This window comes from Typopeltis vanoorti, chromosome 3 (genome assembly GCF_054136105.1).
Source record: "Typopeltis vanoorti isolate ZY-2024b chromosome 3, IOZ_Tvanoo_1.0, whole genome shotgun sequence".
Lineage (NCBI taxonomy): Eukaryota > Metazoa > Arthropoda > Arachnida > Uropygi > Thelyphonidae > Typopeltis > Typopeltis vanoorti.
This window is the reverse complement of record NC_143551.1, coordinates 92462068-92487962: the sequence shown is the minus strand read 5'-3', so window position 1 is coordinate 92487962 and position 25895 is coordinate 92462068. Positions and strand designations below refer to the sequence as shown.

The 25895-nt window shown below is 36.1% G+C and overlaps 1 protein-coding gene across 1 annotated transcript in view; it reads right to left on the bottom strand.

The window, feature by feature from the left end:
* Positions 1-7022: 7022 nt before the first annotated feature.
* LOC150108384 (uncharacterized) overlaps positions 7023-25895 on the bottom strand; it is a 399479-nt gene continuing 380606 nt past the window's right edge. The window contains exon 13 of the mRNA XM_090390735.1: positions 7023-8929. Coding sequence (XP_090246861.1) covers positions 8472-8929 — 458 coding nt within the window. The 3' untranslated portion in view covers positions 7023-8471. The remainder of the gene's footprint in view (positions 8930-25895) is intronic.

The following is a 25895-nucleotide window of genomic DNA, read 5'->3' as shown; positions in this document are numbered from 1 at the left end:
ATTATTGAAAATATGCACGGCAATTGTGTCATTGCTGCACAATGTTATAAGGCAGTTCCAAATTATACAAATTATGTTGGAAACGTTAAAATAAAAAATATTAAATTAAAAAAAAAATCTGCTGATGCTTTTTATTTTCAGTTGGGAGCAGGGGGCATTTCAGGCGTAGCTTTTGGAGACTGAGAGGAAGTCAGCATGAGTGAGTTCAGAACACACGAGCACACATAAATATTGATTAGAAGTAGGAACACCCTATCATTTAATATGGTACATTAATTACTGAACTGCAGCTAAGATGAGAGGTGGAAAGTATCAACAGATATCAATTCATCCTTGGAGTAAATTTTAACAGAAATAAAGAAATTGAAAGAATCAAAGTATGGGTGGCGTTAAAATAAAATCCAGCATGCTGATGACACAGCACTATTAGAAATGGGACTTTAGAATTAAGGAATTAAATCAGTGTGGAGACAACTGAAAAGAAGTTGGAAGGCACGTAAATATTAAGAACGAAATGCTGTATACACTACACATACTGGCCACTGAACTAGAAACTTTTAATAGCATGTTGAAATTTGCTGTCCCTTAGTCCAAATTTGAGCATATATGTGGTTTGACATTGATTCCACAAGGTGTTGGATTGCATCTAAGTCTTCACAATACCACGTGTTCGCCAGCCAGTCCTTTAACTGGCTCAGATTTGATGGAAGAGGAATTTGTTCCAGGATATGTCTTTGTAACATGTCCCATGCATTCGTAAACCCCCCAAACCGGCCATGACATCTATAGACGCCCAGCTAAATCTGGATATGATTCTGTAATGCCCATTGAATAACATGGATAAGAAGTGCAATTTGGTCTCAATATTTTATCCACCTCGCCGGTATGTAGGTTAATGGGGTGCTGATTCGGGTTTTGTAGTGGTCAGGGAAGATGGTGGAATTTGCTGTCCACTGCTAAAAAATTCTTGCATGATGGAGAGTAGAGTTTTTGTCCATGAAACAACCGTCACCTGCTGGATAAAAAGTCAACATTGCAGGATGAACTTGATTGGGGACACCTAACCTTCCAGCAATATCAGGGGACCTGTTCCATACCAACAGAACATGCTCCACACTATAAAACCACTTCCAGAACTTTGAGTTTTGCTTACAATGCTATTCATTGATTCATGGGGCTCCCACCAAAGTCTCTGCCTACCACCGGTACAGAACAAGGTTTACCCTGACTCGTCAGCAGGCCTGTTCCATACCGGGGTGCAATGAACCAGGCGGCACAATTTAGGGACAGTAACGTGTTATTGTACTTCGGGATTTTTTAATGGAAGGGGGACACAAACCCACAGAACAGCTCTGTTTGTCAGACCACGACATTTTCCCAGCTCTTTGCAGAAATCAGTTGTTTCCACATAGGCATGCGACTACCAATACCGGTCCTCTTCAATTCCTAATAGTGTGACACATAGGTCGGAACAACTTTCATTATTAAATGCTTAGGTGAATTGCTGCACACAAGAAGTTCTGTCAGTACAGGCCTTCTCAGATGGGGGCGATCTCATTCCTGACAGCCTCAGGACCACAGTTATGCCTCATAGACAAGCAATGTGGATGATTTTTTTCACTGATTAAACACGCAGGATATTTTCTTTTGAGAAACAACCATTCAGCTCTGGAGACCCAATTTTGAAAATCGTGTCTCCACTCAGATGGGCACCCACAGTAAACCCTTTATCAAACTCCAAAAGTTCCATTCTTTCTCCCATTGTGGTCAACACTATTGATGATTACTGATCAGCAGCATTCTTAAATAGTTGCCTAGAACATGTGGTGATGCATGACCAAGTATTTTTGCAAACATGCTGCATAAGTGACGTTTACACATATCTGCATAAAGATTTTTAATTCAGTAGCCAGTATGTGTAGAAGAGAAAGCATCTGTATAAAAAGTTTAAGAAGAAAACACTATTTATCCACATCAATAATATTAGTGAAGATGAGAATGTGATATTAAAAATATTTTTACCTCAAGTGGTATTAGCTAAAGAAAAGAATATTGAAACTTTGCATTCAGTTCAATCTGTTCTAGAGAACACATGCAAACCCCAAATGTCATCATTGCAAAAAAAATAACCTTCAAAATTGTTCTGGCTCTGAAGTTAAATTATTTATCTCTTTTCTTCTACATGGATAAACATTGTAACCTAGTGCAACTGTTAATGAACAGCACATATTCTTGGACAGAGTTCGTCTTTAGTGCATTTATCTGGATATCTCTTGCTGAAAGTCTAATTTCATTAAGATTATTGATTCACTACAGCAAATAATTAAAAGTATAAACTAAACTGTCTCATGCACCAATGGAGAAAAAAAAAGTATTATAAATGCTATGCATAGTTTCCTTAATGTTTTACCCTAAAAGTATCCAAAACGTGGAAATTATAGCAGGAAGTTTTTCAGTAACCTTTAATGTTATGGTAAACTAATGTTGTGGAGGTTTAATATTTCAGGAAAGAAAAAAAAAAAAAAGAAAAAAAAAAGAAAAAAAAAAGAAAAATAATCCAGTGTATATGTGTGGGTATATATGCTGCTGTCCAGAGAACTGAAAATGGGGAGCAAGTTTTAATGATATTTTAATAATTTAAAATTAATCTGTTACCTCGTTTGTTATCTTACTTTTGCAAACAAGCAATCAACTTCTATCACAATGAACGAAATGATGCAAAGGGAATTATACAACCACATACAGGAAGAGAAGAGACAGAAGTTTCAGTGCCTCTGTCCTACAGCATGAAACATTTCACCTATATATATATATATATATATATATATATATAAAACTGATCCAAGTAAAAGAAAATAGCCACAAAGCTTATTACATTTACACAAGAACAGACAAATAGTGTATAAATGACAACTATATATGGAAATGGTTAAAAACATTTTTCATAAAGATCATCCACCATTATACATTTAGACTCCAATTAATTAGAAAGCCAATTCAAATAAGATAAGAAATGATGTTTTATCTTATTAGGTTGTTTTTTAAGGGAACAATTACCAAATCGCATGAATATTAATAAATACACCTAGCTTATTTATCAGGAAATAATAAACCCAGCCTGGTTGGCTGAGTGGTCAGCGTATCTGCTCTCCAGCCAAACGGCTGCAGGTTAGAATCCCGCCGTGGGCATGAATGTTCGCGATTGTCTGTGAAAATACTAGTGGTGATGGGTGGTAGATGGCATTGTGGTGTAGATGATGATGGTAGTTGTAGTTGGTGGAGACAGAGTTGTGGCGTAGGTGCCCTCCCTCGATGAGTCTTTGGACTCCCTGGAGGTGTTAGTGGTGGATTACCCATCAAGGAAATGAGGGACGTGCCTAGGGGCCCCCAAGCCATTTTCCTAAAATAGATTGTTTTCAGTAAACATCATAAAAATCTTGATTATTTTAAGCGAAAATTTTTTTCAAAACAATTATTACGTTTTAATACGTATTTTGAACATCGTGCACTATCTACGCTTTAAATAATGCCGCAATACCAATGTCGGCGCTAGTTGACAAGCTTCGTATTTCGAAGCGCGCGTTATCTACGCTTTAAATTAAACCGCATTACCAATGTCAAATATATTCAAACGATCTCGAAGAACTTTTTAGAAAATGAAATAATTCAATTTCATCAACATGTTGCGCTTCACATCGAGGAAAAGGGCGAAAATGAAGTATCATAGACATGTTAAAGAAAATTTTATCCATGAAATGCTATCCAAACGTGAGTATTGCATTTCGACTATATTTGACATTGGCGTGCGGAGTGCGTGATGGTGAGCGATCTTTTTCTAAGATGGCATTAATAAAAAATCAGAAGAGGGCTGTAAATGAGCCAAGAGCGATTAAATGCCTTATCCCTAATTTCCATTGAACACGAGTTTGCCAAAAAAATAAACTTTGAAGACATAATCAATAAATTCGCGAATTCTAAAATTTGCAAAGGAAATTTGTAAAAACGACATAAAAATCCAGAAGTTCAAAAAATTCAAAAGTACAAAATTTCATTTATTTGACACCTTTTATTTTTTTTTTATTCTTTTATTATTATTATTTTGAAGGCCCCAAATATAATTTGCCTATGGGCCCCAACTATCCTTAATCCGCCACTGGAGGTGTTACATTATAATAATAAACCGTAGAGAGTCTCAATTTGGCTTTATGGTACACTATTGTTCATTCCTTGAAGGATGAACACAAACATAGGGTTCCCATAATGTTTTACTAAAATCTGGAACATTCTGAAATTTTTACTTAAAAAAACCCGGGACATTCTGTAAAAAAAAACGGGCCATGTTAAAAATTAAGAAAACCAAAAATAAAACTATTATATATATGTTGCACTTTAAATTAAATACTGCTATAAACATACATTAACATTAAATCCACTTTAAAAAAAGGATTATTAATCACAAACATATTTAATTAGAAAAATATTTATCAGATTTATGGACCTGTTCAAGATTTTTTTTTCTTTTGATATTAGAACTCAGCACAAGAATTCTTTTAAGTCTGTTTTTTTTTTTTTTTTCATCTGTCCAGGGCGCATTTATTAATGAAAAAACACGTTCAACAGCTGCATTAGTTCTGGCAGTGCTAAATATTGTGGCTCTCACAATATTTTTTCACACATACAAACTCATCAAATAAGTCCTCTTCATTCACACTAAAACTTGGTGACACTGTCTGCATGAATATGTGGGATCCAAGTCACAGGATCCTTTCCCTTCAAATTAATCCAATCCATAGACTGAAGAGGTGTGAGAAATGATGTACACCACTCCTGAATATATTGAATTCAGGTGCATAGCTTTCAAACTTTTCAACTGTTATGCGTCCTTCTAATTCTTGCAACTGTTTTCTCACAGTAGTTGTAAGAAACTTTTCTGCCTTCCTACAATTTAACCTTTCCACCAGTTTGTTTTATCCTTCATTTCAATTACTGTTATATCTTGCTTTTCAATACATTTAATAGTATCATAAAAGGTTTTTAACTGACTGGCAAGGAAATGCAGGAGTGTAATTGAAAGAAATTTTTGAGACTGATAGGACATTTTTCAACAGAAAGAAAATATGAATTCAAAAATTATGACATGTTGTCTTGCTGCTACCCAAAACAATTTTATACTCTGTGTTTGTGAATTCACAAAATGATTTAAGTTCCTCAACTCGTACACAATATATGTGGAAATGTTGGTAAATCTTGTTAATTATTAACTGAAGATCGATAGGTAAGCAATCTGAAGCAGTCTGCACAGCATTATGTATCACATGTGCAGGGCAACCAATTTTCTTGCATTTTGAAGTACAGATTATCCTTTCTCTTCTTTCCACCAATTTCTATTATCTGCTAATATAGCAATAACCTTTTTCAGGAGATCTACCTTCTGTAACACTTCCAATACATAAGAAAATAAAAGTTCTGGAGTTTCACCAACTAAATTAACTAATACAACACATTCACCTTCACATCTTTTTCTGGATGATAGTATCTAATGACCAGAGGCACTAATTTCATGTCAAAGTGGTTTGATGAATCGATTAGTACTGATATAAAACGAACTTCTTTTAGCTCTTCTTCAATCTGCTTTGTCGCTAATGGCGCAATAGCAATGGTTATTATTGCTATTGCTAATAAATTCAGGTGTTCACTTTGGGAACGCATGAATTTATCATTGAAAATTTTTTTCACGATGGTTGTTGTGCAGTCATGGAGTTAAAGTTGTGGTTATGCACCGCTGTGTGATATGCGAAGGTTGCTTCCTGCGCTGCCAGTGATAGCTCCTTTTCCCTTTCACTCTTGATTTTCGCAATTAAGAAATTATTGCCTTGCACTTTGTGAACACCTGAATTTATCATTGAAAATTTTTTTCACGATGGTTGTTGTGCAGTCATGGAGTTAAAGCTGTGGTTATGCACCGCTGTGTGATATGCGAAGGATGCTTCCTGCGCTGCCAGTGATAACTTTTCCCCTTTCACTCTTGGTTTTCACAATTAAAAAATTACTTATACTGCAGTTGGAAGCCTTACTTCGAACAGCTTTGTTTTTTCGTACGTCTGACCGATCACCATGCGAAATGCAAAATTTACAGTTACATAAAGTACATTTTCATCTGCACTTTGAATGAAAGGAAATTCTCTTCCAGTATTAGCATTAATACTACACTTACGTTTTTGGCATTATAGGGGTAGAAAACGATAAAAATTATAACACGCAAATTATTGATCAAGTAAGATACTGTTATAATTATAACAGAAGCATGGGAAAAAAGCACATCGCCATTAGTTGCTATTAGTTATTTATAATACTAATTATTATTATAAATAATAAAAAAATAAAATTTATTAACAACATTGCAATAGAAATTGGTATTAAAAAAGAGAAAATCCGTTTATCCATTTTTTTCCTGAAGGATACTTAAAAAAGCGGGACTTTTGGAATTAACTCGGGACATTTTTATAAAAACTAGGACTGTCCCTGGAAAAACGGGATGAATGGGAATCCTACACAAACATATACATAAGATTAAGACATGTTATTACTCTGGAGAAATTTCTTTAATATGATGAGCACATGTAAAATCATGGAATTAAAATTCCTTATATGCATTAAAGAATATTAGTACTTAGCATTTTTTCAAGCCTCCATGGAGCGTGAACTCATCACAGGAGGTCAAACCCTCAAACACCACAATAACTGTCATATCTTGCATTGAATACATTCAACGTTGGAGTGCTCATCACTCACTCCAGCAATGCATTCCACTCATTCACCATCCACTAAGCAGGGGGGGGGGGGATTTCCTTTTCACTTCCTTTGCTCGTGTGACTTTTGTGCAGTTTCCAGAGATGACCTTTCATTCTCACAATAATCCTCCTATATCAACTGAGTATAATGAAGATATGGAATATTTATTTTTAATGTAAATGTTCTTCTAATGTAAAAATAAACGGCAAGAAATAATGGCAAACACCAACTATTTTACACAAATGTAGATAAATAGGCTTTATTCTGTACACAGCATTTACAAAAGAATGTGGTATTTCACAGTAGTTCTAACAATTTTAACCTTCATGTACAATTTAAATTGTATCTTCAGTAACTTTCCTTTCTTTTTTTTAGGCAACAATGATTTCAGAAATGAAAAATATAAATATTGTAGGCAGTTTTATGTAGAAAAACAAGGGAACAAAACTATATATGACTTGCTTAAAACGTTGTACACATCCTGAATAGTTTTCAATCTTACGCTTCACACAGAACATTAACAATTCCCTAGCAACAGGAAAAAATCACAATTTCTTTTTTCTGTTTGTTCACTTAATGCATGAGCAAATTAGCATGATGAGGACTAAAGACTTCTGAATACTTCATTTATAAAAAAGACTTGCAATAACACTTTCTTCAACCGCAACCAAAATTTTATAGTGACTGTAACCATAATTTACATGGAACATAAACAATGAGCAATATGACTCGTATATAAAATGAGCAAAGAAATTTGGAGATGTAACCGTTTTTGTTATAAACTGATATAACAAATACAAACATCTCTTAAACATGCAAGGAGGGAGTGGGAAAACTGGTCTAAAGTGAATGTTCATATTATTCTTATATTTATTCACACAGACCAAAAAAATTTAACAATAACTTATAGATTTTCAAATAATACTTTTCTCATTTAACATGACAGGAAGAAATAATATCTAAATACTATTCAAACTTAATCTTTACATGCCACATTGTAACTATTGGTTCACATTTGTTCACACTTATGAAAAATGTAAACATATATATATATATATATAATATAATATATTTATATAATATATACAATCTCATATAATGACTTGTTGCAACAGGAAACAAAGACAGCAGCTTTATATCCAATTTTATAGAAATATGTTCAAGAAAATTACTGATTTAGGATTACTGATGTCTTATTTTGACGATTGCAAAAACCTTTTTTTTTTTGTTTTTCCGCAAGACTGCAGTCTTATGCTTCGACATTATTTTTATGCATCCATTTTGCTTTATATTTTATCTTTAGAATGCTCACTTCAAGCAAGCATATTATTAAATAAAATTACATGTGCATATATCACAACCAAAATAGGGAGGGAGGGGATCAGTGAGACATAAATAATAGTCCCCCTTATTCTAGCATTTGGCATAACTCATCACAAGACTGGTGCTCTCCCAAACCATGTTCTTAAATAACAATGCTGTAAAGGAGCAAAATATACAGTGGATAGGGCACAGATTTTAATTACAGAACATGTCCTATGATTGTTTTGCTTCAATGAGAAATCCTCTCAAATAACAAGGCCTGCAAAGGTCTTTAATTTCACCACTATGAATCAAAAAGGCTTTTTTTTTTTTTTTTTAACACTGGCTCCTTTTCTTTATTATGAAAAAAGGCATCATTAAGTAGGTAGAGAAGGAGATCCTTGTAATTGCACTGTTGTCCGTCTAGAAATTCCTTCATCACGTTTTAGCAATAAATGTTGCTGTTGCGATGAAGTTACAGAAGATGCTATTCCTGATGCAGTTAGTAAAGGAAGTTTAAGTGGAAGGGTTGCAGCAGCTAAAGCCAATCCAGGAGGGCCTGATAATGACTTGCTGTTATGTTTACCAACTGTTGCTGTAGCGGCAGCTGCTGCTTGTAGCTGGATCTGGCCAAGTTGGGCAGTGGTAAGCATCTGACTGGCAAACACTTGTTGATAAGTAACTTGAGAGTTCCCTGATTTGCTGGAAGTTGACACAGTACCACCTGCAAATGGCAGAGCAGAAAAATTAAGTGGATGTTGCATTGAAAAGTGAAAGGTATTGTGCACATTAGTTGGTGTCATTGGAACAGATGAATGCCTGGCAGAAATTTTACCTGTAATTAAGAAAAACATGACACATAAATTTAAGCATATGTTATATAAACAGAATGTATTTGCATGAACGTCAGCGATGTCAATACATATCCAAATGCCTTAGTTTGCAGCATTTATGGTCAACTTTTTTTTTTTTTTGCTGTTTTATGTAAAAAGTTACACTGAAAATGCAAATATAAGTCTTTATAACTTGATCAATTGTCCTTTTTATCTTAATTAGCTAATGTGGATTTACTAATTTTTTTTTTGTCACTGCTACAATTGTTCATTTTTCTCTAAGTTTAATAATGCATTAGAGATCATATATAATTAAGGAATAGCCCCTATTCACCAGTCCCAACTGTTTATGATTTTAAAGCCCTCTCCCCTCCCCTCCCTCTTATTTTATTTGTAATCAGCTATTTGAGTGTGCAAAGTGGTTCAGCAACTGACTTGCAGATGGCAATTTAAGTATTCATGCCATTTTCTTTCATTATATACTAACAACAGAATAGGAAATGCTTGGTGTTGGTGCAGTTGCCAAAGGAGTCAGTGACAGAATTACAAATCACATCAGTTCCATAAAAAGCTATTTTGGCACCTGAGGTTAGCTACTGAAATGGATTACACAGAAGATGAAACATTAGAATAAGCATGGGAGGCAGAGTGAAAATAAATTTTCTCCAATTGGTGCTTTTTTGAAATGGCAACTGGAATGTACACCCATCTTTAAATTCTGAATGTATATAGTATATATAGCACAAATCAGGTAACTGTTCCATCAGGCAATGTTTGAATGCATTGCAATTCACTATTCATGCATTATATGATATTAAGTTAAAAAGTTATAAATAATGCACACATAGTATTTTGATACTTGCTATATAGAAAGATAAACTGCAAATACTGTGATTTATAATTCAAATAAAACAACAAAATCTCATAAACTAATTAAATTATATTCTTGGTTAAATCCTTCCCAGGTGTAAGCAAACAAAGCAGTGGCCTTTCCCATAATGCTATGCATTATGGGAAAGGCCACTACCCAGACTGGTTTCGACCTTTATTGAGCTGAAAAAAGTAAAGGGATGCTCATCATAGGCCTAGAGTAGTTAGTATAAGGGGTATAAGAGAGCCTGATAGTATTAGGAGAAAGAAAAGACAGATAGATAGTATGAGAGATAGAGAAAAGACCTCAGCTCTTTTATAATATCATATAGCCAAAGGCTATCAGTTTTCGTTTTTCACCAATTTCATGTAAATAAACAACCAAAAGACCAATTGAAATTAAAGCACAAAGATGACTGATACCCAGTGGATAGGGCACATGGTGGTTAGCCTTATCTGCGTGAACTGCCTTGAAAAGAACCATTTAAAAAACACCTCTCACAGCAAAAATAGACAGAATTTTATCTCTCCTTGGTGAATACTGCATAATGTGGGAGGTCTACCCCACCTAGCCAAAAATTTCATATCTCCTAGAATGCTTCTTTCTAAATACAAAAATTGTCTGATTGAACAATAAAATTTCCACAATACAATATTACAAAGTATTTGAATGTCATACAGCTGGTTTTAAAATCAATGTTTCTTTCTAACCTTCCATAAATCATATTTTAATTCATTAATTATAAAAATCAAAATTCTATTCCAATTGCTGATAGGTGGTGGTACTGCAAAAAATAAATAAATAAAATAAAATAATAACCTATTTTGTTGTAAGTAATGGGATGCCCAACATATTACATAATCTGTTCCAATTACATAGAGCAAGAGGGCAGCTGTAGAATGCATATTCGACTGTTTCCAATCAGTAATAGATGTCACAAATTGGATCTCCAATGTTAAAGTACCTCCTTTGATGGTATTGACTGGAAGGTGGCCATATGCAATTCTCCAAGTAAGATTTCTCCTGTTAGAGTATCCTTGGAAGTTCAATAAATTATGAAACAAAGTGTTATCAGTATCTTAACTACAGAAGTATGCAGCAAAAGAGATTAAAGATTTCTTTATACCAAATTTCACTTTTTTTTTAATAGAAAGAATGTCAATGCTAGAGTGTTGTAGCAGTCTTAGAATTAAGCACAGAATGTTGTAGTATTCAAGAACAATCTCAGCTTTTGGACTTTTATAATCATTTACTCCAGACAGGAGAAGATGAAAAAAAAGGTAGTAGAAGAGAGGATCTGCACGTGTTATTGGTCTGCAGTATTTTATGGATTTTTGAAGCTGTATTGCTTAGATAGCAGAATTTTAATACTGGAAGCCCAAATCCTCCAAGCTTCTTTGAAAGCCAAAGAAATTCCCTTTTAACTTCTTAATATCAGTTGGACCAAAAAATTGTGCAGGCTGACTATATAATTGCTTTTCTTCAGCTTCTGTGATGTCTGCAATATTATTATGTACAAATGAGCAGGGAAGATTATGATTTTGAGTACTATGGCTTTAGAAGAAAAGGAATGTGGCTCTATTTTCCAGTCTTCTAAGGTTTTGATGTTGTGTATATATATATATATATATATATATATATATATATATATATATACACACACACATACATACACAACAAGTTCTTGAACTGGTAATATTGGGTAAGTGGAGAAGGGAATTCCAAGTATAATGAGGGTTTCTCTCTCTTTGGGGTTAGTAGAAAAGGAATGCCTCCTTTTGGACTAACTTTCCTACTTTCCAAAAACTTTTAATTTCGGTATAGGTATTATTTCTGGGAAAATTCCCATGTTAATTTCATCTTATCTGTATCAGTAGTTAATCCACTGATCTTGCTGAATTTTTCCAAAATACCAAAAAAAGATGTATATGGAATCATTATCCTTCAAAGTGCCCACTACATCATTGGCATATACTAATACTTTATTTTTCTTCATAGTTAAAGGAACTGTTATTCCTCACACAGCACATGTATAGTTGACTTCCTGTAAAAAAAGGTTCAAGAACCAATGCAAAGAGCAATGGACTAAGAGGGCAACCTCGCTTGACTCCTTTTTGAATTTTGTCTGGATCTGACAGGAACCCATCAACTAGGAGGCTGGTAATTGAATTGGCACAGGCTCCTTTGATAATGGATAGCAGCTTTTTACCTACATCAATTTGCTGGAGGATGTGAAACAGAAAGGGATGTCAGACAGTATCAAATGCTTGAGTAAGGTCTACTGATAAGACTGCCACTGGCTACTTTTTCGTATTAACTAAGCAGAGTAGATCATGTAGCAGAAACAGATTAAATACTACTGCTCGCCTGGATCTCCAAACACCTGTGTGCTTTTTAATTATGTATTTCATTCCTACTTTGAGCCTGTTATTGATAATGAGAAAAAAATCTTGTAGTCAGTATTAGATAGAGATTTATCTATCTAATAGAGAAATCCAGGAAAAAAATTATGCCAGTAACAATATCGATACAGAACATGAAAATATGAATTTTAATGATCTAATCAAATCAAATTTTATTGTTGAAGACAGATCTCTTATAATTAAATAATTCAATATAGTCCAAAAACAGTTTTAATTATCCATCCTGCCATTAGTGGTCAATGCTTCAGTAATTCATAGAAACATACAAATGAAGGTTTGAAAGAAAAAAAAAAGGGAAGGCAATGATTATTTTGTTTGTTTATTTATTTTGCAAAAATAAAGATGCAATATATTGTTTTTAATGCCTCTTACTTGTATCGGGCACAAATAGTGTTATGTATTGCAACTCGATGGATTTAAGGACTGGAAACATTGAAATCGATATGTTTTTAGTGAGAATTAGTTACAACAAATAATTTCACAAAATGGAAATTATACTGTGGTTTAATCCTTCATTCAAGTGCAAGCTAATAAAGTTTACACATGAAGTATCATCACAACTAGGCTATTTGTAAACAGAGCTTGTTGATTTCATATCAGCCTTAATATTCAATAATGCAAAGCACACTACTCAGAAATATACTAAGATGTTGAATTAATTCAGGTCATATTTTTATATAAAAAGGTGTATTGTCTTATTATTAACCCTCCAACCAGTCAGGACGTATATATACGTACAGCTAAATCTGGATAGGATTCAATACACTTGTTGAAAGAACAAGGATAAGAAGTGCAATTTGGCTGTGCTATCCTTTAGGAGGTGCGATAATCCTTCACGCTGTAGAGAACACTTAAACAGATTATTTCGCGAAGCTGAGTCTCAGTTCTCTATAACAAGGAATGCATTTCCTTGTTTTATGCTGGGCAACTGGACTCTTAGTTATATTAGAGTTAAATTCTCTTTTTATCGTACAGTTTATAATTCCAGGACAAAATACAAATCCTTGCATACTTTCTTCACTTAAATATTGCATTACCTTGGAGAACCAATGTTTAATGTTTCTCTGTTAATTTAAAAAAATAAATTTTAAATATTATTTAAAAAAAAAAACCCGGCTGCCGACATTCTTGATTATGTTATCTTTGTTCAAAATCATATTTTGAAGAATAATTCACACATTTCTTTTTGTAAATAAGAATACAGTTTGCTGAAACTTTGTCTATTAAATTTTCATAGCAGTGTGTGCCACAGATTAGAAATTTTCAAAGTAGCACAAATATTTTTTTTTTTATTACAAAACTGAAAAGTTTGATAATAAATATTTGCGCTACAATAAAGTTCGAAAAATTGAACAATATTATTGCATTATTTCTTTTCTCCTGTAGGAGAAAAACTGCAAAATGTCACTTGTATAATTATAGCAGATTTTCTATTGGCAAAAATGGTAAGAAAATAATCATTTGCACTTTCATTTCAAAACACAAAGAAAGAACATTGTAAATTCACCCAATGAAAAAGAAAATACTACATATTTTTCTTCTGTTATTATCTGGTTTTTTCCTGTAGTAGAAAGAAGAAATTACTGCACATATTTCTTTTGTCAATACAAGAGCACAAAAATCTGTAAATTGATTACATTATAGCTGATAGAGAATTCATGCCAGAAAAAATATTTATGTAAGAGTTCTAACAGCAGCAGATATAACAACATTTTCTTCTAGTTTAGATACGTGACATTATTGAAGTAGTTAAACTTTTGCTACTATTTTACACTAAACTGCATGAGCATGTTCCCGAAGTGATTTACGTTTGTAACAATTGCCTGCAGATTGAATAGGTCTAAAACTCTCGCCCCACCCCAAAAAATAAATGATTATGTAACAGATATGCACTTTTCTCTTAAAAAATTCAAATCCTTTTGTTCAAGATAATTGTATCAAATAATTTAGAATATTTCGATAATAAAAGTGAAACTGATCATTATAAATAAAGAAATCATTTTTGGCATAAATACTGCATCAGCGTGTAAAAGAAATGTCAGTTTTTCTGTGTTAGGATGTCTGAACAACTGAAAACGAAACAAGAGCAGGAGCAGTAGTGGTAATATTTAGAATTTTTTTTTAAAACACAAATAACACAACTGAACTTTCTTTTGTGTGGTATGCATAAACAATTTTACATATTGAAAATATAGAATAGTATTTCTAAATCTTAGAATAATTTCAGCGGACTGCTGAACAGCTGATTTCAGATGCAAAGGAGTACAGAATTAGAAGCTTCGAATATACAACAATATTATTGCTTTATTTCTTTTTTAAGTTGAGGGATATTATATCCCATATTGTTTCTTAGCCGAATAAGAAACTCAAAGAGTTTCATGCCAAATATAGAAAGTATATAAAGTTCGGCATCCAAGCATAAGCAAATACCTGGATAGAGCAGCAACTGCTCTATCCAGGTATTTGCTTATGCTTGGAATCGCCGAACTTTATATAGTTTCTATATTCGGCATGACACTCTTTGAGTTTCTTATTCGACTAAGAAACAATATGGGATATAATACCCTTAACTTAAATAAGTTCATGTCACTGAATTGAAGCCTTTGGCTCTTCATTATAATTAGTAATTTAATAGGTCACCTCTTGGCAATTCTCATAGAAGGGATGCAAGTTCTGTTCGCTACAAACTTGGTCTACCTACTCACTGATGAGACCTCAAAAAAAAAAAGGTCAAAACCATTCTGGGTAGTGACCTTCTCTCATAATGTTGAACAATAATACAGTTCCTAGGAGTTAAGTTCACATCATGGGTAAATATCAAGAATAGTGATCGGAGCTTGCTCCACCCTTCGTATGAGTTGCCTCAGCTTGCACTACCTTCAAGGGTCAGTTGCTGCTTTATTTCTTTTGTCAAAATGGTAAACTGAAACAAAAGATTTTGAATACTATCTGAAAGCTTTCAAACCAGTAGAAATGCAAAGTAGTTATGTAACTGAGTTCCTGGAGAGGAGAGGGGGGGGGGGGAGTTGCAGTAAAAAATCTTAAAAATGAGCATAAATTTTAAATCATTCCATATGGGATATCCTTCCTGTTATATTTTCAACATATCTACAGTGGTTAAGCACTGGATGTTATAGTAATGTGCATGCTACAAAAAAAAAAGAGAAAGAAATCTGTTGCAATTTTACACAAAAGAAGGCGAAGAGTCTCTGATAAAATACCATTGGATATAAATTTTTGATACTAAAAAAGACTCAATCGGAAACCGAGTAATGTTAGTTTATAATCATTTGTTGTTCATAAAAAAAAAGAAAAAAAATCGTTCCTAAAATTGAAATGTGATGATCCATATAAAGGTACTTTGCAAAGAAAGAAAGCAAAATGTCATATTTATTTCACTAAATGTTATTTAAAAATATAAATATTTGACAAAATATGTTAAATGAAAACAAACATTTGATAATTGGCAAAAAAAATCTATATTGTCAGTAAAGTGAAGGAAATTTTCTATTACTAAAATATATTCATTGCAAAGGCTGATCTGTGGTCATTTCATTTCAGGATTGATTATTTATTTTGGCAGATGTGAAACTATTTTAGTTTTGGAAAGAGATGCAATAAATAAATTGTGCAGCAAAAAAAAAAAAAGGAAAAAAAAAGATCAATATCCTAATACAGTAAAGGAAATTCCAAGTAACACAGTACATGCAAAGTGAAGTGACACAAAAGTCGCTCTGCCACAGTTAATTTGCTAATGGCTCTAAAATCATCGTTAAGGGATTAATGGCATTGGAGGGTAAATACTTGATAAAAGGTAGAACGCTGATGAAGTTTTGATCCATGAAAAATGCTGGGGGTGGTCTGGCTATTTAATCCACCTCGGCCAGTAGGAGGTAATAATACTCTGGATCAGATATAATTGTAAAAAGTCCAAAACGAAGTATGCTTTCATTATGACATACTAAGGATATTAATGTGAAGCCAACAACCTCTACATGCAAGTAGCCTAGTGATGAGGACTTCATGTGCAAACTTTGTTTGCTTACACTTGAATAAAGGATTGTCCTTACTGACTCATCACTCAGCCCAAACCTATGGACCTAGAAACATGAAATTCAGGGAGTATATTCCTTCCATGACCCACTAAGAAGGGATTTTTAGAAATTTGACCCCTAAGAGCATAAAAAGGGGTAAAATGTGTTTTCACGGATTCCTCTATCTCTTAGGCATGATGAGATATCGCCTTGGTTTTTGCTTAAAAAGGTTACTCATACAAATGCTTAAAAACATAATTCAGGATTTTGCCCTAATCAAACCCCTAAAGGGGAGCATCTAGATTTTGGGGTGAATTATAGAATCCTTCGTATCTTTGTGTTTGTTGAGTTATAACATTCTTTTTTGGCATATAAGTGTCATTTTAAAATCTTTAGAAAATAATTTAACATTTTTTTTTTACAATTTCATTCCTTAGGGAATAAAAGTAAAAAGGGATATTTTTTATTCAAAATAGGATGTTTCTCTGGTGGTGAAACAACGAAACTAAAAAAGAGAGAGAAGGGACAAAACACACTAAAAAGGGAAAAATAATCCTTTCTTATATATACCTGAATTTAAACTTTTGGAGTCGGTGCCAAATTTAACGCAAACAAATTAACTCTATACAAAGTATAGTTCACAAGCTATAGTTACTTATTCTAACAAAGAAAAAAAGTGAGTGTGCGTATTGGAAGTTACGTATCATTACTTCATACATTCAGTAATAAGAAATATGTTTATTCTTGATGAAAGTACGGGTACATTATTTTCTGTAGTTACAACTGTATCCACTAGGTGGCGAGTAGACATGTAGCAGTGTGATAGCAGCATGGCTAACAGAGCTCTCACAAGAGAAGTTGTGACTTGTGTTAATAAGTATGAGAGGCTAAATCTGTGGATGCATATGAGTATTCTGCGAGTAATTATTTGTTCTTAGGACTACTTCGTGTTTCGGTTATTTTTCCATACTTCTTTAATTACTAATCTTCTTTTCAGAACTTTTAGTAATATTCGACAACAATTAAATAGGTTATCGTGTAATTGATGAAAATTTATATAATTAAAGTATGTATTAAATTTAACACTGACTCCAAAAAGTTTAAGTTCATATATATAAGAAAGAATTATTTTTCACTTTTTAGTGCGTTTTGTCCCCCCCCCCCTTTTTTTAAAAAAAAGTCGGTATGGCAATTGAGTTTTTAAATGTCAATGGAGAGATGGCATCTCACACTATTATCCCCATCACAGGAGACATGGCTTGCCTATTCTGATCCCCCTCCTACCTCATGTATAACACTCAACTAATAGCTAGGGATGTGCATGAGCTAATTGTGAGACACGTGGTGGACAACTGGGAGGAGTTCTCCATCATATCCCACAACAGCGAGGGGAACAACTACACCAGCTCCACTGAGTACCTCGCTCACATGTTCCGACTCTTTACTTATGGTGGTTTATGCAAGCTGGTGGTGGCTTGAAGACGAACTGTTTAAGTTCGTCTTCAAGGTTACCGCAATGGCGAGCTCTATGAGAATTTCAATGCTGAAGGTCACCCCATGAGGAGGCTACACTTTATGCAGGATCTTTCTAGAGGCCATTTCGATGCACACCTGCCATGTGAACTTGAAGAGGTGCCCACCCTCACCCCGACTCCACCTTGCACCTCTCACAACCATCACCTCTTCCTGTCCCCCCAAGAAGACTCCTGGCAAATGCAATGCCAGATACATCAATGCTAAAAGGAGGAAGCAAGTTAAGGATGCAGCAAGGAAATAGGCACAGAGTTAATCCTGCAGTGCAGCGTGCTGTGGTGGCCAAGTGCCAACAAAATAACCCCAAGGTGCACAGAGCGGCAGAGTCTCAATATGAGCAAAGCAATCCTGGAAAACAAGTAGAAAAGTGAGCATTTCCGTGGAAGGTCACGGCACGCTCAGGCATGGCATATGATCCTGACGTGGCTTATGATGCAGAGAGCACTGTAGCTCATGAGCTACAAGTGCCAATACTGTAATGCATCCCTCAAGTGGAAGGAGGTGGACCTGCCATGTGCTGCAGTGCTGGCAAGGCGCTCCCACCTCTCTACAGCCTGGTAATGGATAGCCACCCCAAGCATGTCCACTTCATGGACTGTGTTCAGAAGTACAATGGACCAAACAGATTTTATGAGACAGTTTCATTCTGACCTTCAAAGTTCAGTGGCAGGTGTATCACTTGGTAGGAAGTCTGCTGACAGCAGCTCAACAGAAAGCCAAATTCATGTGAATCTATTTCATGGGTGAGGATGAAAGGGAAGTGCGCTTGAGGTGTAGCAACTTTTCTGACGTCAAACAGGGATTGGTCAAACTACAGAGGATGCTACACAACATCGACAGCTACATAAAAGACTGAAGACTGCCCTGGACAAGGTACCTCCAACATGCAAGAAGTTCAAAGTCATCATCCATGCAGATAAAAAGTCTGCTGACGCTCATGGAGGTCGCTTCAACGCACCAACAGTAAATGAGGTAGCTCTGGTGATTGTTGGTCAGCAATCCAAACAGTGAGACATCATGATGCAGAGCCATGACAACACACTGGGGCATATCAGTGAAATCCACCAATCGTATGGTGTCCTGTTCCTCTCATGTCCTGCTCCTGTTCTGCCGTGGCGAGGATGGGTACTCCACTGCTCTGCCTCAGAGCAACCCTGAGACCAAGTTGCCCCTCAAGAAGACAGTCTCTGCAGCAAGCTTCTACTCCTACTCCATCATGGTCAGGCAAGAGGGGAGGTCAACAACATGGTGTACTTCCGTTCCCTCTTCAGTCAATTGTTGGTTGACATGTATGCCAAAATAGAGACAGAGGTTGAACTACCTTAGGAACAACCAGGCACAGCTGAGGGTAGACAGCTACATTCACCTGTGGGATGCCATGGGGAGGCAGGATGCTGATGCTGCTCAACTGGGTCAAATGGTGGTGCTCCCATCATCCTTCACTGGGGGAACCTTGCTGCATGCAGGAGCAGACTCAAGATGCTGTGACATACGTCTGCCATTACAGTCATCCTGATCTGTTCATCACTTACACCTGTAACCCCCCAAGTGGAAGGATATCACAGTTCCACTGCTGCCTGAGCAAAAGTCCTATGATCATCACAAGATCATAGCCAGGTTGTTCCATCTCAAGGTAAAGATGCTCTCTTGAAGAAGGGCAGCCTGTTTTGGAGAGTGCGGTGTTTCATGTACTCTGTGGAGTGGCAAAAGCAGCGCATCTTCCCTGACATGATCGACAAAGTCATCTGTGCCAAATACCTGACCCCGAGCAAGACTCTCCTCCACAACACTGTCAAGGTCAAAATGATTCGAGCGCCCATGCAGCAGCTTAACCCTCACTTTGCCCTGCATGAAAGAAGGCAGGTGCAGCAAGAGGTATTTCCCCAGCCAATATTCAAGGACACTCAGACAGGAGTGTCCTCCCTGCAGTATCAGAGAAGGTCTCGAGTTGAGGGTGGCTTCACCATAGAAATCACTGGGATAAAGCTGGACAACCCCGTCCTGTCATGTATTTTTGATGCTCACATCAATAGCTTGGAGGCAGTTTCGAGGATCTTCGCATTTCCCATTCATGAGAGGTACCCAACTGTCTTCCATCTCACTGTTCACCTTGAGAATGGTCAGTGTGTGTGTGTGTGTGTACTTCACCTCCAACAACTTGGCTGAGAAGCTCAGCAATCCTCCTCAGATAACACTCTTGGCTTTCTTCGAGCTATGCAAAACTGATGATTTTGCAAAAACCCTCCTGTACTCTGAGGTCGCTTCTTACTTTGTGTGGAAGAATAACAAGTTCATGAGAAGGAAGTGGGAGAAGGATGTTGATGGCTGGCCAGGAGTCCACCATCCACCCAAACACCACCAAGTGTTATCATCTCTGGTGCTGCTAAATGAGGTCTGAGGCCCAACATCCTTTTCAGAGCTGAAGACTATGAATGGTGTCCTCCATCCCACATTCCAGTCTACATGCAAGGCATTAGGTTTGCTGGAGGATGACAAGCAACCTTGGAGGAAGCTGCCCTGTGCAATTCTCCCTTCAAGATGTGGGAGCTCTTCACAGTTATATTGGTGCTCTGTCACCTCTCTGATCCTCTGAGTCTTTGGGAGAAGTACAAAGACAGTCTCTCAGAAGACATCGCGTGGCAGGCAGAGAGGGAGTTGCAAAGCAGTGCGCAGCAGATGATGGATGAGGTATACAACAGATGCCTGGTGCTGATTGAGGATGCAGTGTTGGCTTTAGGAGGCCACAGTATGGCCCCTGCCTCAAGTCAACAAGGTCTGGAGGAGTCTTGGGGAACAGAGACTATCTGAGGAAGACCAGCTATGACACGAATGCCTTGGCACAAGTGGTATCAAATTACGAGGGTTCACTGATGGATGAGCAGCTTGCTGTCTATTGGCAGATCCTTAGCAGTGTTGAGTCAGGTGCTGGACAGGTCTTTTTCCTGGATGCTCCTGGTGGTACTGGGAAGACCTTCCCCATTAACTTGCTCCTGGTGAAGGTAAGGAGTGATCGTGGTATTGTCTTGGCTGTTGCATCCTCTGGCATTGCTGCTACACTGTTGGAGGGAGGCAAGACAGCCCACGCTCTCCCCCTCCTCAACCTCATCCATGCAGAAATACCCCTGCGCAGCATTTCAAAACAAAGCAACATGGCCCAAGTGCTGTGGAACTGTGAGCTCATTGTTTGGGATAAGAGCACCATAGTGCACAAGGAGGGTTTTGAGGTACTGAGCATAACCCTCAAAGACATCATGGGCAATGATGGAGTGATGGAGGGAGTCACTGTACTGCTGGCAGACTCTGTCAATAGTGCCAAGGGTAGCTCGAGATGATGAGGTTAAGGCATGCATCAAGGCGATGAATCTATGGCCTCTCATCTGGAAACTTTCTCTAGGGAAGAACATGAGGATCCACAGGTGATGTCTCTACTAAGCAATTCTCTGAACTCCTACTCAAAATAGGGGACGGAGAGTATCCCAAGTTTTTTGAGGGAAAAGTGACCATCCCTGCAGGCCTCGGCTCAGTAGTGACAATCCTAGCAGACCTCACAGCCAGGATATACCCTGATATTGCCAATATCAAGGAGAAATCCATAGACTGGCTGTGCAAGTGTGCCATTCTGACCTACAAGAATGACAAGGCTGCAGTCATTAATGATAATCTACTTAACTTATTCGAAGGGGCAGAAATGGAGTAGAGGTCTGTGGACTTTGTGGTGCAAATGGATGATGCAGTCCACTATTCCGGGGAGTTCTTCAACACACCCTCAACCCTCCTGGCTGCTTAGCACAAGCTTCTCCTCAAAGTGTGAGTTACAGTGATATCGCTATGGAAACTCAACCTTCCCAAATTGCACTAGGCTGCGAGAGTGAAGGCCCCCCAGAGGAATGTCATCAAGGCTACAGTGTTCACTGGCTGCACTCGGGGGGGGTCTGTGTTCATACTACGCATATCATCAGAGTACCTCTTCGAGTTCAAGAGGCTGCAGTTCCCCCCTCAAAGTCTGCTTTGCTATGACCATCAAGTCCCAGAGGGGGGAAGTCGCTGAAGGTGGCAGGGATTGACTTGAGGAAGGAGTGCTTCTCACATGGGCGGTTCTATGTGGCCTGCTCCAGAGTGAGCTTGCCCAGCAGCCTGGTGATCCTAGCAGCTGAGGAGAGCACCACCAATGTAGTCTACAAAGAGGTCCTTAAATAGAGAAAAAAAGATTGTAGGGATTTTTCACGTTATTTTTTCACTACATTTTATCTTTTTCTTCTTCTTTTTTTATTTCTTCATCAAATGTTATATTTCAAATTTCACTTCATTTTTCTGCATCATCGGACTTTGTCTGTGGACGGAAAAGAAACATTCAAAATAGGACCAAGCAGACTAGTGTGTGTGTGTGTGTGTGTGTGTGTGTGTGTATATAAATGCAATTGTTGCAAGGATCCCTCCATCTCTAGGAAAAAGAAGAATTGCACTTTCACAATGCACATGATTAACTGCTGTTACTTTTGCAAAATCGGGGTACTATGCTATTATATCACAAAACCAATTCAAAAAACAATAATTTATAACACAAAAAATATTATATACCCAGAAGTATTATAATTTGATTGTTTTTAAATAAAAATATCTATAAATTTCAAATTCTGTGTACCAATGTCTAAAAATATGTGAGGCATAAAATTAAAGGAAATTTCAACCTGAACATGAATGTGGTGTTGGTCATGTCATTCAATGGAACCATGACTTTTAATAATTACAGGGTGTTGCCTGACATAGGGCTGTTGTGCTAAATTTAAATTGTTTTCATTGCAATCGAAGGAAAATTTATTGGAGTCAAAATGGATTTACAGTAGTTAAATACTGTAGCTAAGCATGGGTATCACACTAGTAAGAATATAATTGAAGACACCGCTGCAAAAAAAGGAGGCAGCTCCATTTTTGGTTGAAAATTTAGTTATATGTTGCACTGCATGTAGTAAAAAAAGTGCTGAATAGATTGGTGCAAGAACGAGGCAGCTTCAATAAGCCAGTGCTGATTAAAGTGCTTGCTCTACAATTATACAACTAATATTCATGATTTCTTGTAAATATTTCATTGTCACTTTTATAAAACTGTGTCTGATATTTCCTGATATATTTCCATGTAATAATAAATATTTTGGTAACATTTTGTTACTTATTTTAATCATTTAGCATATTTTATGCAACTTGGTGCAATAAAGGGATGGGGGGAGGGGCAACTCTAAATTTTGAAAATTTGTCTAGCTCTGAGGAAAAAGGATTTGACCTTAATAATAGTGCTCAAATGTGTTCATATGAATATTATATGTTGGGAAAAATGTTTCAAGTAAGTTTTAAAAATATTTTTTCGAAGAGTTTTTAATTTCTAAAAATTGCTAAAATTGGAGCTGCCACCTTTTTGCTACAAAGTCTTCTATTTCTCATCAAGAATAATTTACTTTGTAACCTAGTGTAAAAACTTTCTACTTGTTAGTAAAGGGTCTTCAAAAAGGTAGACCGATGACATTGCACAATAACAAGTAGTGAAATTTCAAAATGGCACCACATAGTGCAAATAATATTAAAATGAATATTGTTGGGTGCTGAAATAATTTGGCATTTTGTGGACATGGAAGTAACATCAAAGAAAAGGATTGTATATTTTTAAGTCTGATCAAATTTATCAGCCTATTTGATGTTGACATGAAAAATACTCTTGAATCATATATTAAAACATGATATTCATTATCACAAGAAATTCAAAAGTAATTTATTAAATTTTCATGAAAAATACAAAGTGAAATAATGAAAGACATTCAAATATTATAGTAAGATATTTGAAGAACTGGATGTATCACAGAGATCAATTAACAGAAATTATTCATCATCATTATCCAATTCCTAATATACTCCCCCCCCCCTCCATGGATACATAGGATGATAGCACTATATGAAAAGTTTACATCATTAGCAACTTCCTATCAACAATTTTCCTCCAAATTAATCTGCTATCTATCAAGACTCCAATATCATCAGATCATATATTCTGGTTTTCAAAAGCATTTCATACTGTATCGATCCACCTAGATCTTGGCATTCTCCAAGTCTTTCCCTACTATCCTGACCAAAAAAATAAAATCTGTTTTACTAACTTTTCCTAACCAACTCTGTTTAAGTGGCCATGCAAACTGAGATTAGCTCTGCTCACATATTTGTGAAAGCTAACATGGTCAAGTTCCTTCCTAATGTCTTCATTTTTAATCTAGATGACAGGCTCAGGTGATGTACATTATTCATAGTTATATTTTTGCTGGATTTCAAACAAGAATTCCAAGAGCAAAACAACATTACAGTTTATGTTACAGTGACTACATGAAACATTCAAATTGTAATTGACAAAAGATCTCAAGTCTGAATGTGGCACACTCTAATGATATATAAAAGAAGCATTACAGCTGTGTAGGAGTTGACTTAAGATGACTATTTCCCAAATATTTTGAAAATTAATGCAGCCAATGCATGTTAAGGTAAGGATAATGCTTCATAACTATTGCTGACTCTAAAACTAGTCTTTCTCACCTGTAAAAACTTCTACACATAGCATATTGGTTTTCTTCCATCTAATCTTGTGTGAGGGAGTGTCCAAAGTGTGGTCTGCCAATCCTGACTTACCATAATAATAGTAGCAAATGTATTTCTCTTGTTCTCCAAGGATGTTAACAGATCTTTCTGTCTATCCATAGTAAGGCTGAGTCCATCACAGGGAACTTTATATACTCCAGAATGCGCTAGAGGATGGAGTTTATACTTAGGAGATCCCACTTCTGGATGTGCACAGGTTGCATTGCATGGCAAACACAGCTACAGGGTGTTGGATCACAGTGATGGTGGTCTGGAAGACAGGATAGTGTAAAAGACTCAGGAGAAGTAGAGTGAAGAATTCATTGCCAGACATGCAGAATTTTCTTTTAATATGTAGAATTACAAAGCAGGTGATTATGACAAGCTGAGGAGTCAACTTTCAGCAGTGCCATAAGAATTTGGAGGAGAAAAATGTTGGTGGTACATGGAAGGTGGTCAAGGGGTGTTTAAAGAAAGCAGTATCAGAATGTATACCCAGAGTCAGAAGGATAAATCAGGAAGGAGTTAGATGGATAAATAGCATCATTAAATAGGAGTTGCAGACAAAGAAAAAGTTGGAGAGGGAATATAACGAAAAAAGTAATCAGCTTGTTTAGCAATGAAAAGCACAGACAAGAAGTGTGACCTATATGATAAGGAAGGCTGAAACTAATTATGAGAGAATGCTAGCTGATAAGGCCAAAAGAAATCCTAAAGAGAGTTATTTCACTGTGGCAAGAAAAGGAGGAATAAATATGAATGGATGTCTTTAAAAATGTGGATGATAGGGAGGTAACAGATGCAAACCAAATAGTTGTGTTACTGAGTGAGCATTTTTCAAAGGAGTAACATTTAGGCAGCAATGTTGAAATTCCAGATGTGACATTAACTGATGGGAAAATATAGGCTAAAGAAAAGGAGATGCTTAAAATATTGTAGAACATCAATGTGAGCACATTTGTGGGATTCAATGGCATACCATTCTCTGTATTATGAGAATGTGCAAGAGAATTATCATTTCCCATCTGTTTAATTTAAGCCACAGTGCTGAGAAGGTATCAATGGAGTGGGAAAGAGGATAAAATAGTCCACTGCTTAAAGGAGAATCTAAGACAGAAGTAGCAAATTATAGGCCAATCAGCATCTCAAGAGTGATGGTTCAAGTATTAGAGAAACTGGTGAAAGACAGAATTCAGAACTGGTGGATAGGAAGATGACACTATAAGGAAAAACACTGTTTTAAGAACAGTAGGACTTGCCTTAGGAAACTGCTTACTTTTTTATAATAAAGTGACAATTGAGTTAGATAAAGGAAATCATTAGACTTTCAAAGGCATTTGACAGAATTCCATATAGAACTCTGTTGCATAAATGGAGCAAATGGGGATGAACATGAATCTGGTGATTTGGATTAGAGATGGCTGATGGACAGATAACAAAGAGCGGTTTTTGTTGTTTAATTTGTACATCATCATAGGAAATGATATAACAGGAA